This window comes from Bubalus kerabau, chromosome 8 (assembly GCF_029407905.1).
Source record: "Bubalus kerabau isolate K-KA32 ecotype Philippines breed swamp buffalo chromosome 8, PCC_UOA_SB_1v2, whole genome shotgun sequence".
NCBI lineage: Eukaryota > Metazoa > Chordata > Mammalia > Artiodactyla > Bovidae > Bubalus > Bubalus kerabau.
This window is the reverse complement of record NC_073631.1, coordinates 60042621-60055977: the sequence shown is the minus strand read 5'-3', so window position 1 is coordinate 60055977 and position 13357 is coordinate 60042621. Positions and strand designations below refer to the sequence as shown.

At 37.7% G+C, this 13357-nt stretch overlaps 1 protein-coding gene across 46 annotated transcripts in view; it reads right to left on the bottom strand.

The window, feature by feature from the left end:
• IMMP2L (inner mitochondrial membrane peptidase subunit 2) overlaps nt 1–13357 on the bottom strand; it is a 984232-nt gene that overhangs the window by 930053 nt on the left and 40822 nt on the right. For all 46 annotated transcript variants that reach the window (XR_008717858.1, XR_008717857.1, XR_008717859.1 and 43 more), the window contains exon 3: nt 9375–9511. Coding sequence is in view for 24 of the 46 variants with exons in the window: in XM_055590353.1 (XP_055446328.1) it covers nt 9375–9511 (137 nt within the window). In the remaining 22 variants the exon portion in view is untranslated. The remainder of the gene's footprint in view (nt 1–9374; nt 9512–13357) is intronic.

Sequence of the window (13357 nt, the reverse complement as noted above, 5' to 3'; positions counted from 1 at the left end):
TTTCATTGCAAATTTAGAAGATTCATACTATAGAAGATAAGGATTTTTAACCTAATCATAATTCCATTTCTACATCTTAAAAAATATATTAAAGCACAGTGATTAAAAAATGGTATTTTGCTTGACCATTTCAAATAAGCTTTTGTTGCTTTCACATTATTTTCACTTTTCTTTTTATTTCTTCGAACATGCTACGTTTAACAGATGATAGTTCTAATATCCAAAGTCTTTAAGATCTGATTCTACTAAAGGTTGTTACTAACTCTAGTAGCACTCACTTCATTGTATGAGAGTTTTCACTGTGAGATCATGCTCATCAAACTTTGCATGTGCCCAGGAGCACTGGAGATAGCTCCTGCCAGATGCCTGAGACAACCCTAAACCCCTCGCCACTATAAATTAATATCTTTGTTTAGGGTTTTTCAGTTATAGTGAATGTGAATTCAAATCTCAATCCCACATTAGGGCTTTTCCTCTGTACTCAGAACCTAGACAACTTTTCCCTCAGAAGAGATTCTGGTTTTAGTTTATTCATTCCCTAACGATGTGTCTCTTTCATGATCCTGAATTTACTCAGAATTCCTGTTCCAACTACCTTGTATAAATCTAGGACCTTGTCTTCTGATCTCCTTGTGGCCATTAAAACCAAAACTCTAAGTTACCAGGTATTGACAAATGCCCATAGGAAAGCTGCTTATTTTAATGCATACTTACTACTCTGGAAATGCATTTACTCTTATCTGTGGTCTGTGATCATTTCCCTTACCTTCCAGCAAGGTCACTATGCATTTTTAAAGATTCTTAATGTTTTATTTATACTTTTTAATGAGTTCTGCATGGGAAATACTTTCAATATGTCTACTCTGCCTAATTTTGTCTAATTCCTTCTTAGAAAGTCTATAGCCTTCAGTTTAAAATAGGATATCTTTTATCAACCTGAGTTTCAAAATTTTAAAATCTTTCATCTCCCACTTATAAATGTAATTTCTATCTTTTTAAAATGCCAAATATACTATAAAACCATCCCCAAATTAAATAACTTACTAAAAACATCATTCAATAAATAAAAATCAAAATGGAACATATCTCCATGAGCAGGAATACTATCAGGAGGCACTTGTAGCACAGCGATAAAGCACAACTTTCGTGGGTTATTATTTAGTAAAATGGAAAGGATTAACAGAGTTGGTTCAAATCATTTCTCAAACTTAATGGCTATGCCACTTTATGTAAATCATCTCCAATGTCTGGCCTCCATTTTTCAAATGTAAAATTTAGAACTTGAATCAATATCTCAATGTATCAAATGTTCTATGCATATGAATCTGAATAAAATATTAAATTTCAAATTTTAATCATTTTTTAAATTTAAAAACATATAAAAGAAAAGCAGTAATATGCCAATTAGCAAACATCATGAATATACTCAGCAGAGAATACAGAAGTACTGTATACAATCTACTCTCCACTGGTTCAATAGCAATGTTTGTGGGTATATTTATTCATATTTTCCAACTAACTCATTGGAAAAGACCCTAAAAGTGGGAAAGATTGAAAGCACGAGGAAAAGGGGACGACAGAGGATGAGATAGTTGGATGGCATCACAGATTTGATGGCAATGAGTTTGAGAAAGCTCCAAGAGTTGGTGATGGACAGAGAAGCCGGGTGTGCTGCAGTCCATGGGGTCGAAAAGAGTCAGACACGATTGAGCGACTGAACTGAACTTACTCATACATGTATACATGTGAGTGGTAAAGAACCCGCCTGCCAATGCAGGAAACATAAGAGACATGGGTTCAATTCCTGGGTCTGAAAGATCCATGGAGGAGGGCATGGCAACCTACTCCAGTATTGTTGCCTCGAGAATCCCATGGACAGAGGAGCCTGGCAGGCTACGATCCAAAGGGTCACAAAGAGTTGGACACGACTGAAGCAACTTAACACATATACAACATGTGAGTATATACACATAGAAACATAGGTGCATATATTATATGTTATATATTATCTATCATATGTTATAAATGGGGGGTGCAGAGGGAAGGAAAGAGAAAGAGGAAGAGAATAAAATAAATGTGGCAAAATATTGAAAGCTGGGGAATCCGAGCAGAGAACACATGGGAGTTATCTGTTCTACTCTTAAACATTTCTATAAGTCTAAAAATACTCCAACATTAAAAAAAGAGAGAGTGCTATGAAGTCAGTGTTTATATAACAGATCTAACCATGGCTATATTGAACAGAAGCACCCTGTTATTCTATCATGGGACGTGAAGAAAATCTCCAAAGGAACATTTTAAAGTCATCACTCATTCATGGTTTTAGTATCACATATGTTTGTTGCTATAAATGCAAACTGATCTATTTGAATTCTCTATTAATGACAGGTTGCAGAACTATATAAAAATGCATAACATCCTACGGTTTAAAAACCTCAGGTGAGATTTTTGAACCAAAAGTAATTTGGGAAGAATGCACATATGTAAGCCAATAAAGGCTTCCAACATTAACTCCTGGCTTCCCAAAGTCAGGCCTAGCCCACCAAGAGCAAGTAGTAAGAGTACAAGGCAGTCAGCTTCACAGGAAATGTGTGCCAGGCAATTCCCAGCACCTTGGAAGTGCAAATTCAGCAGGTAACAAAAACTCCCGAACTCCACCTTAAACAGTGGCAGGTAACATGATACATCTCTTTTCTTGAGAGTCTGTTTATATCTAGTATCTCAGAATATCAAAGAATAATTACAACTACCACAACCATTGTATATTAAGCTCACTATAGGTTTAAATTTTTTAATAAAATAAAATAAATAATGTGACAAAAAGAGAGAAAGAGCATCAGCCTCTTTGCTTATTTTTTTGATGGAACTTTTAATTTTAAACTCAGAAGGCAACAGACAATGAGTGCAAAGAGCCAGGCAAAAGTCTAAGAGGTTTATTACAAGTCAGTTTCTTCAGGATCATTATTCTCAGGTAGCTGAAAATCGACAATTTTGGACCAATGAATGTGTGGTATTGATAAAGACCTCAATGTTGATTAGACTCTATTTCTCCTCAAATTTTCTAATTTTCTAATCTATTCTGCATAAATCTTTCTCTGAAGTCTGAGCTAAAGAGATAGTATTGTGCGCTGTTTTCATACATTTTCCCCTCTGGTTATGGAAGAAGGAAAACAGCATACTATATCAAAATTATGTGGCAACTGCAACAAAAACAGGACAGTGACACAAAATGATTTCTTTCAGTTGTTTTTTTAAGTCTTACATCTTAATTTTGCATATAGAAGACACACACCTTTTATAAGAACCAGTGACCCTGCTTCAGGCATTCTTACTCAAATAAATTCTAAAACTTTGGTGTGAGGTCATTAAACTATTCCTAGGGCACCTTTTTATTCTAAAAGCCTTGTAAGCGATTGAACTTCTAATTTGAATAATTGCATCTCACCGACATAAATTCCCTCTGTAGTTTCAACTGTATGCAATATCAGCCTTTGTTTCCTGAGTTAAATTAATGTTGAGTAATGTGGTGCTTCTTGAAAAAAAAAAAAAAAGGTGCATCTACTTTCATGGTAACCTTTCAGCAGCCAGTAGAAGTGATTCATGGGCATGAGAGGAGAAGAGGTCAGTATGAATAATCATTAACCAACAATGTCTGCTAGCACTCTGTGTGTGCAGAGCATGGCTAAAGGTACATCTCATCCAATAAAAGAGACATTCCTATATAACTTGATAAAACAAAAAAGATCAACTATTTCATAAACTGAATCCTATTTTCCATTGAATTACATCATGTACCTTGTTTGCATTGATGACTTACCTTTAACTAGCTATGACTCCTCATGATGGACCTCCCCTATCCTTCTAGTCATACTGTAAACTAATACTGGAAAACCTAACCTCAAAAAAGAAATACTGAGTACTATTTTAAAAGTAAAGAATTATTTCTTATAAGAGAGAATCCTGAAAATGAGTTTCTCCTATTAAACCTCAAGCCAACAGAATGTTTTTTAAGACATAAAAAGAGCTCTAGTGCAAAATTTGTCACTCAAAGCAAATTTCCAGGGTTGCTATAACAGTATTTATTCAATAAACTCCAAAAGATTGGCATTGCTGCTGCTGCTGTTAAGTCGCTTCAGTCGTGTCCAACTCTGTGCGACCCCATAGACGGCAGCCCACCAGGCTCCGCCGTCCCTGGGATTCTCCAGGCAAGAACACTGGAGTGGGTTGCCATTTCCTTCTCCAATGCAGGAAAGTGAAAAGTGAAAGTGAAGTCGCTCAGTCCTGTCCAACTCCTAGCGACCCCATGGACTGCAGCCTACCAGGCTCCTCTGTTCGTGGGATTTTCCAGGCAAGAGTACTGGAGTGAGTTGCCATTGCCTTCTCCGAAGATTGGCATTATATGTACTTTTAATGAAATTCAAACTCTCAATTCTTGGATTTTCTTAAGTAACATGTATACAAGTTGCAGAGTGACCTTTTTAAGAAGTCACTCTAAAGATCCAATTGCCCCTGGGCTATTTCAATCCATTCCAAAATTCAGTGACTTAGAATTTCAACCTATTACAATTTTGTCAGACTTGGACTACAAAGATTAGGGTTATTCTAGGTAGGCTCAAAGGTTAATACAACTTTTTATATTACCTCTGAAATCTAGCATGTATCTTTGGCATCCTAGCGGCTGTGGTAGATATATCTGCCTATTCACAATTCATCCTTCCCACCTCACCTTGCCATGACTTCCCTATGGGTGGAATACACTTCATCTGATTGCTTTGGGTTTTGCTGGGTGACTTGCTTCGACCAAGGGAATATAGACAGAAGAGCAGACGTTCTGAACGGAGGCTCTCAGATGTTCTGAGCATCTTCATTCACCCTGCGTCCCACTATCACCCACTAGAGGAGCACACCCAGACTGTCACTGTTCCTCCAGCAGAGAGCCCACAGTGAGAGATACAGGAAGCAGACTGATCCAAACCCTTATCCTAGAGTGACTATAATCAATCTGCAAACCAATGAGCAAGAAATAAAAATGTTATATAAACCACTAAAATGTGGGGGCTGTTTGTTGCCACAGTAAAAATAATAGTGTTGAACTATAAAAGGGCTCAAGGTATTATTTTTCTGGTACCATTCTGTCTCAAATTAAAATTTCCAAGTTCATTCTCTAAAATAGTATGCTAAACCAAACAAGTTTTTTTTTTCCTTTTTCCATTTCTGGATGTGCTAGGCACTGGCCACATATCTGACAGCTTGATATCTTCTATATCAAATCTCATCTGAAGATACAGCAATAATCTAGGATTAATAATTCTTAAACCTCTGCTATAGCAAGATGACCTTGAATACAGAATCTGTATCTTGACTCCCATACCTCAAGAGCAGTTTTGCACATACCAGCCATTTGATAAATGATTCCCTATTCCAACTCATAGTTAGCAGTGCCTTTATGATTATCCGTACCTGCAAATGTGCAAATGCCCCCTGAGTCACAAAACTATTCATATAGTTGAAATGAAAGAAATGACTACATATGGTTTTTCTACCTGAATACACAGGAGCACTCAGGTACTATGCAATGAATGACGCTCAAGACTGGTTGTTGTTCGGTCACTAAGTCAGGTCTGACACTTTGCGACCCCATGGACTACAGCATGCCAGGCTCTCCTGACCTTCATTGTCACCTGGAGTTTGCTCAAATTCATGTTCATTGAGTCGGTGATGCCATCCAACCTCTCATCCTCTGTTGCCCCCTTCTCCTGCTCTCAATCTTTGCCAGCTTCAGGGTCTTTTCTAATGAGTCAGCTCTTCACATCAGGTAGCCAAAGTGTTGGAGCTTCAGTGTCAGTATCAGTCCTTCTAATGAAGACTGATAACCTATTCCAATAGGAGTTCCCTCAAAATGGCACACAGATTCCTTCAATGAATACTGAGATTGAGAACGGATGGCTGGGTGACAAATCTCATGGTGTGATGCACAAATATGCAGCAGAGATGGGTCAGCATTCAAGGGTACAATTCCAAGGAAGGTTTCACAAAAGGAGCCACGAGCTCCTTCACTGGAGCAGTTTTCTCTCTGTTCATCACTGATCCTTTGTGCCACTCTCGTCTCCTGCTCAGTGTCTCAGCTGTTTCATTTTCTCTGTCACCCAACTGATCTATGTTATTTTCCTTCCTCTTCTTCTCCACATATTTTTCTTTCTTGCCTATTGTTTTATCTCTCTTCCTTTCACATTTTTAAGCCTTGGTATAACAAGACATCACCACGCATCCAGAATACTCCTTCTGTTCACAACAAATCAACCAACTGCAATAATCCAGGAATAATTTTCAGGCCTCAGAGTCAATAAAAGCAGGTGTGTGCCTTGCAGGAAGCTCAGGGATTTCCAGAGAGTACCACACACCCTGCCAACTATTTAGTACTTGCATCATTAGAGAAATTTGAAGACAAGAATTTTTTTGAATTTTTTGTCAAAAATTCTGAACCCCATGGCCTAAATATGTTCAGTTCATCAAAGCTGTAGCATAGCAAAAATATCTTCAAATATGCTGAATTAATTAATAATGATATCTCATTACTGCATTTTCTAGTCCGAAATAATTTTAGTATGATTCAGTGAAATCTAATGAAAGTGTAAACAAATTATCTATTATCTTCAAAAGTAATCTAAAATTCTTATAGACAAAACCATAATAAACATACATTATTTTTTCCTTTCTTCCCAGAATATCCTTTACCCTTTTATTGCAAAAATAACACCTCCTCTTCTGGGAAGTATCACCACTACCTCACCTTGAAAGCCCACAGGAAAAATGTGATTCAAATATATGTTGTTGCTTTCTCATTCCTCCTAGCCACAGGCTAGGGGTGTGTACCTGTCCAAAGGTGGCCAATCATGGCACCCTAACCTTCTGGTCAAAGTTGATCTGTATTTGCATGGATCAGGGCATATGGTCCAAGCTGAGTCAATCACAGTCCTTCTTCAAGATTTTTCAAAGTTAAATTAAGGCATAAGGATAAATCTTGCTCAGACGGTAAAGAAATTGGGCATCTAAAGGCATGAGAGCTGCCAGCAGCCATGTGCCCTGAGTCGAGACGAAAGCTGGTCTGAGAGAACTAAGCCAAGATGCTGACAGAAGCAGATGTTGAAACAGAAAAGACTGAGCATCCTGGCAGCATTCAAGTCCCTGGTTCCAGTTGTCCCTGACGACTGCCACATTCCTGCCTTCCACCAACGTACTGATAAGCCTTCCAATCAATTTCCCTGTAGATCAAAGTCAATTCAAACTGTTCTCTAACCAACAGCTAAGGAAATCCTACCAAACAAACTACAAGGTAACAAATCTGATTCTTGGGGTAGTGGTCCAGGAATACTGTAAGAAATTCTAATGTACCTGCAATAAACTTACTATTTAATCAACAGATCTGGCATTTAAATGACAGATCTTGTCATCTAAAGGCTTTAAAAGACAAGATCTGGCATATTCAAGACTTTCTTCATTGTCTTCTTCACTGGGGATAAGCTTTGTGTTTTCATAAAATGGCTAGATCCTTGTGTTTTTTTCCCTCTGAGCACAAGTCATGAACACGGTATATACTGGGCTAAAGGCATGAGGATTGCAATACTATGATTGCCATATGATTCTCTGAAATATCATGAGATCCAAGATTATGAGGTTTTGTGTTCTGGAAAAATTCCATCTCAGGATAGTGAGGGTTGTGTAACAAGACAGCTCTAACAAAACTGGAAAAAAGTCATTATTTGTGTGATTATTTGTTATCAAAAAATAACACCTGTTGATGGGTTCAAAGGGATGAAAGGGTCCAAAAGGAATTTGGATGGCTGTGGAGAAGGCAGTTTTAATCTCAAATGAGGAATCTGATTCAAAAGCTCAACAAATATACAGTTATGTAAAGTTTAAAAATAAAATAAAATTAAAAAAATAAAATAAAAATAAAACTGAGATCATGCCAGCATCTCAAAAAAAAAAAAAAAAACAAAAACAAAAGCTCAACAAAGAAGGTTTAATTTCCCCAAAGAATTGGGTCTAAGATGAGGCTGCTAGGAATTTAAAATTAAAGAGGAAGGAAATGTAAAACCCATCCCTGTTAAATGTATTAAACTGCATTTAGGAATAAAGCCATACACTTAGAAATCCCTCTCCTTTGTTTGCTGTACCCATGCACTACAATATTTCTGCATTCAAAGTAAGTGACCAGTTCGCTTGGAGCTGGTGACCCACTCTAGAGTGAACATGAGAGACAGGGTTTAACTCGGAAGCCCCAACCCAAGAGAAGGCCCCCGTCATTCTCAAATGATGGAAGCACAAGTCAGTAAGTAAATATTCAGGTAGCCATGCTTTAGAACCCTAGTTTCACCCCAAAAGCATTCTCTCAGGATCTCACTAAGCACCTGAACTCAGGAAGAGACCTGATTCTCAGCACAATAGTTACAATTTTAACAAAGCAATTTCATTCTAACTCTTCAAAGCTGATGTCTATGCCCTCACCTAGTTTAAAGACTAAAAAAGGGGGGGAAAGTAAGCTGGTTACTCTCTGTATCATTTTAAACTCTTAGAAGTTTATACATTCATTTTATTTGTTTTATAGAAATATTTAGTATAATGCATAAACTTAATACACAAAATAATGGAAGAAAACAAATTATATTACAAAATGCAAATTCTTCTTAGTTGATAAACTTACTGAAACAGCTAGGTTTCAGACATCAGCATTAGAATAATCAAGTTTTCTCTGATTTACTGGAGACTACTTGAGTATAACTTTTGGAAATCTCCACTCCAAAATTCTTCCAATGTAAATGGCATTTCATCTTCTTAATCAGCAACATGCTTAAAGAACACACTAGAATATCTGAAATCAGTGCTGTAGACTTTTCCACCTATCAGAATTCTGTGTGTGCATAAATGTGTGAGTGCATGTGTGAGAGTGTAAAACAATCAGGTAACTGAATTGGAGACAAATTCATCCTGCAACTGAACTCATAAATGTGATCTCAGTCATATATGGATAATTGAAAAAAAAAAAAAAACTTAAAATCTCAGGCCACAGCCACAGAAAGTGATATTATTTTGTAAAATTTCTTTATAATCTCAATTTATCATTCCTAAGGGGGCGGGGGGTGATAAACTATAGATATAGAGAACTATCAGAGAATTATTTTTATTCGCCATTGCTTATAATACGACTGCATTAGAAGACCTTATAAAGACATCTAGTAACGTTAAAATTTCATTCAAAGCCTTTCAAAAACCTTTCAGTTTCTAGCATGGAGACAATATACAGAAATCTCATTTCTAGTGCTTGAGAAACAACCAAACGTGTATTTCAAAGAAAGGAGTCATATCAGTTTTACCTGCATCGATGCTCCTTCCACTCTTGCCACACAGGCAACTCGATCCAAGAAAGTCACTGCCACAGGTACCGCCACAAAGAAGCCTTTACAAAAGGCCTTGAAGTACCTTCTCACCCAGCCTTGGGACTGCGCCATGCCTAAAAGCACAACAAAAATAAATATGAGATTAGCCCCAAGAAAGGTAAAAAAAGAAAACATAAAACACAGTGCAAGAAAAACCCAGGGGGATGGTATGGGGAGGGAGGTGGGCAGGGGGTTCAGGATGGGGAACACATGTACACCCGTGGCAGATTCATGTTGATGTATGGCAAAACCAATACAATATTGTAAAGTTAAAAAAAAAAAAAATTGTGACTCACATCCAAGGAAAATATCAATATAAGATGCTTTTCCACTATGATTAAATAATGGACAAAAATAAAAATATATATATATATTAATTATAAAAAAAAAAGAAAAATAAGAGTTAAGAAAAAGCAACCTCATCTCAATATGTTTCATGCTCATCCCTGCTGCTGCTGCTGCTAAGTCACTTCAGTCGTGTTCAATTCTGTGCGACCCCATAGACAGCAGCCCACCAAGCTCCTCTGTCCCCAGGATTCTCCAGGTAAGAATACTGGAGTGGGTTGCCATTTCCTTCTCCAATGCATGAAAGCGAAAAGTGAAAGTGAAGTCCCTCAGTTGCGTCCAACTCTTCACGACCCCATGAACTGCAGTCTACCAAGCTCCTCCATCCATGGGATTTTCCAGGCAAGAGTACTGGAGTGGGTTGCCATTTCCTTCTCCAATACTCATCCCTATAACCACTGAAATATATCTGACTTAAAATCCCAAAGTCAAATACAATAACTCAGGTGAATTCTTTCCCACAGGTCAAGTAGCTTAATAATTTCAATAGAAAACTTCTCCTCACAAAGCAATGTTAGAAAAAAAATAAGCATTCCAAAAGTAAATCCTTTTCTGTTGCTGACTGTGGTGCAGATGCTCCTTAAGCCCTGATACCTGTCCTCTTCTGCCGTAATAGAGGTTTTGGGGAAACACATGGCTGCCCGGCCTCCCTTGAAGCTAAGTATGACCATGTGACTAGGACTGATGAACGGCATATAAGCAGAAACACTGTGCCTTAGAAGAATTACGCCCTCCCTTTTGTTGCCATGTTGTGATACTTGTGATGGTGTGTGTAGGAACAGGAGTAGCCATTTCAAGTTAAAGATGGCAAAGCAATAAAACAGAAGGATCCTAGGTCTCCAGCACCATGGAAGCACTGTAACTGCCCTGTGTTGCTTATGTTCAAGTTGTTATTTAAGAGATAAATCACTTTCCATCATGTTTAAACCAATGTTATGGGGCCTATGTTATGGCAGCCAAATTTATCCTAATATAACCATGAAATATATGAGAAATCAAGAAAAAATATCACACTGCATGTGAATTCAGTACAGATAATTATCAACCCTCACTTAGCCCTGTAACCACTTGGTTAATTTTCAGACTTTCTAGGGCCAATGCAATCCTTTAACGGTCTTATGCAATGAAAAACAAAATAGTGAGAGATCAAGAGATGCTACCCTACAAGACCAAAATGGAGCTAAACACAGTCCAACAGATTAAGAACCTCCTGGCTGGGGAAGATAAATGGCCAGTTTGTTTACCAGTTTCTCAAAATAAAACTGATTCATACTATGTGATCGGCTATAATTTCAGTCCGTTCTATTTCTTGACTGGGACTAGATAAATACAGGAAGACCAGATTATTCTAGTGGGCTAAGGCAAGAGATGATGGTAGGATGGATTGTAGTGTTGGTGGCGGTGGTGGTGATGGAAATGGATCAAAATGTGCAAACTTCACATATGCATTTTGGAGGTTAAACAGACAGAAATGAAAATGGATGGGCAAGGATTGGGGAGAGGAGAAGACATGAGAAAAGTGTTGAGGTAGTTGTGACCTATTCAAACACTGCTATTTTATCATTTCCTTGGATTACATTCCAAAGTACTAAAAACGTGCTCATAATTCAATTCCTCAAAACTCTAATAAGTACAAGGTCATGGGCTGGATGCTAGAGATACACAAATGAAAAGCAGACACAGTCCTTGCTCTCAAGGAGTTACAAAGTGCCAGGGAAGATTGCCTTTAGACAAGTATTTCCAAGGGAAAATAGCACTGAAAAGAGCCAATGTGCCTGGGGCAAGGAAGTGCATCCATTAGAAAATGATTAAGAAATGTGTCCCAAAGGAAGAGACATCCGAGGTAAGACCTGGGCACTTTGGGCAAAAGCAGCAGTGTGCATGAAGACCTCAGAGCGAAATAAAACGTAAGTTATTTAAGAAACTATAAGAAATTCAGTTTCATATATATACAAACTTTAATATGCTAATGTTTAATTCAGTAAACATTTATTTATTGCCTGCTAAACACCAATGCTAAGTGCACGAGATATAAAGACAGATAGATATACAGTATAAAATCATTTAAAAACTCTCATGAAACAATACTTCACACTGTTCCATGATCTGAAAAGTAGATCCCACATGCTGCAACTAAAATCCCACATATGGCGACTAAGATCCAGAGCAGCCAAAAAAAATAGTAAGGGGTCGGATTCAATTTCTAACATTCTTTCCAGGGCTGTCATTCTATATTCCTATATATTTTTTTATTGTTTCTCCAAGTCTTTGAGAAGATACTAAAATAAAGAAAGGCACTTAGGTTATTATTGACCAAGAAGAGAAATTATGTTGCCTTTTAGGTTTGAGAATTGTGTTGTTTTTTTTAATGTTGAAAGGAAAAAAGACTTTTATTATACAACTAGTTACAAAAGGGAAGCAGAGATAAAGTTGGAACTAGTGCAAATTATGTGAAGGGACATATTAAATACAAGTAAGGCCCGAAAGCCACTGCCCTTTCCCTTCTCAGGCTCACAATTCCACTGCTGACCCAAGCACTGCCGCCATCTCCTGTACAACTCAGGACGAATATTTTTCTACTGTTGCTGTTGTTGCTGATAAGCCACTAAGTCATGTCTGACTCTGTGACCCCATGGACTGCGGCATGTCAGGTTTCACTGTCCTTCACCATCTCCTGGAGTTTGCTCAAACTCATTCCATTGAATTAGTGATGCCATCCAACCATGTCATCCTCTGCTGCCCCTTCTCCTCCTGCCTTCAATCTTTCCCAGCATCAGGGTCTTTTCCAATGAGTCGACCCTTCACAACAGGTGGCCAAAGTATTGGAGCTTCAGCTTTAGCATCAGTCCTTCTAATGAATATTCAGGGTTGACTTCCTTTAGGATTGACTGATCTCTTTGCTGTCCAAGGGACTCTCAAGAGTCTTCTCCAGCACTTTTCAAAAGCATCCATTCTTCAGCATTCAGCTTTCTTTATGGGCCAACTCTCAGAACTGTACATGACATCTGGAAAAACCACAGCTTTGACTATTTGGATTTTTGTCGGTAAAGAGATGTCTTTGCTTTTTAATAGTTGTTTAAGTTTGCCATAGCTTTCCTTCCAAGTAGCAATTATCTTTTAATTCCATGGCTGCAGTCACCATCTGCAATGATTTTGGAGCCTAAGAAAACAAAATGTCACTGCTTCCATTTTTTCCCCTTCTATTTGCCATGAAAATTATGTGGGAGGTGTATCTATTGAGGGTATGCAGACTCTGCCCAAGCACAGGGGAAAAATAAAGCTCTCTTGCAGATTAGGGGCCATTATTTTCAGAGGCTCAAAGCAAAAGTCTCAGTACAGTCCTGTCCTACCTGAATTGTGAATAACACCTTTAATTTATAATAATAAAACCCTCTTTGGGACTTCTATCATTAAAATACTAAAGCTATACACAAAGGAAGAAATGAGCATTACACTTCTATGTCAAGTTATATTAAATAAAATGTTTAAAGTGCTATGGCATTCACATTTTGGTAAAGTTAACGCATTTCCTTTTCTATAAAGAATCATTGGGATGATCTGGTCTTTTGTTCACA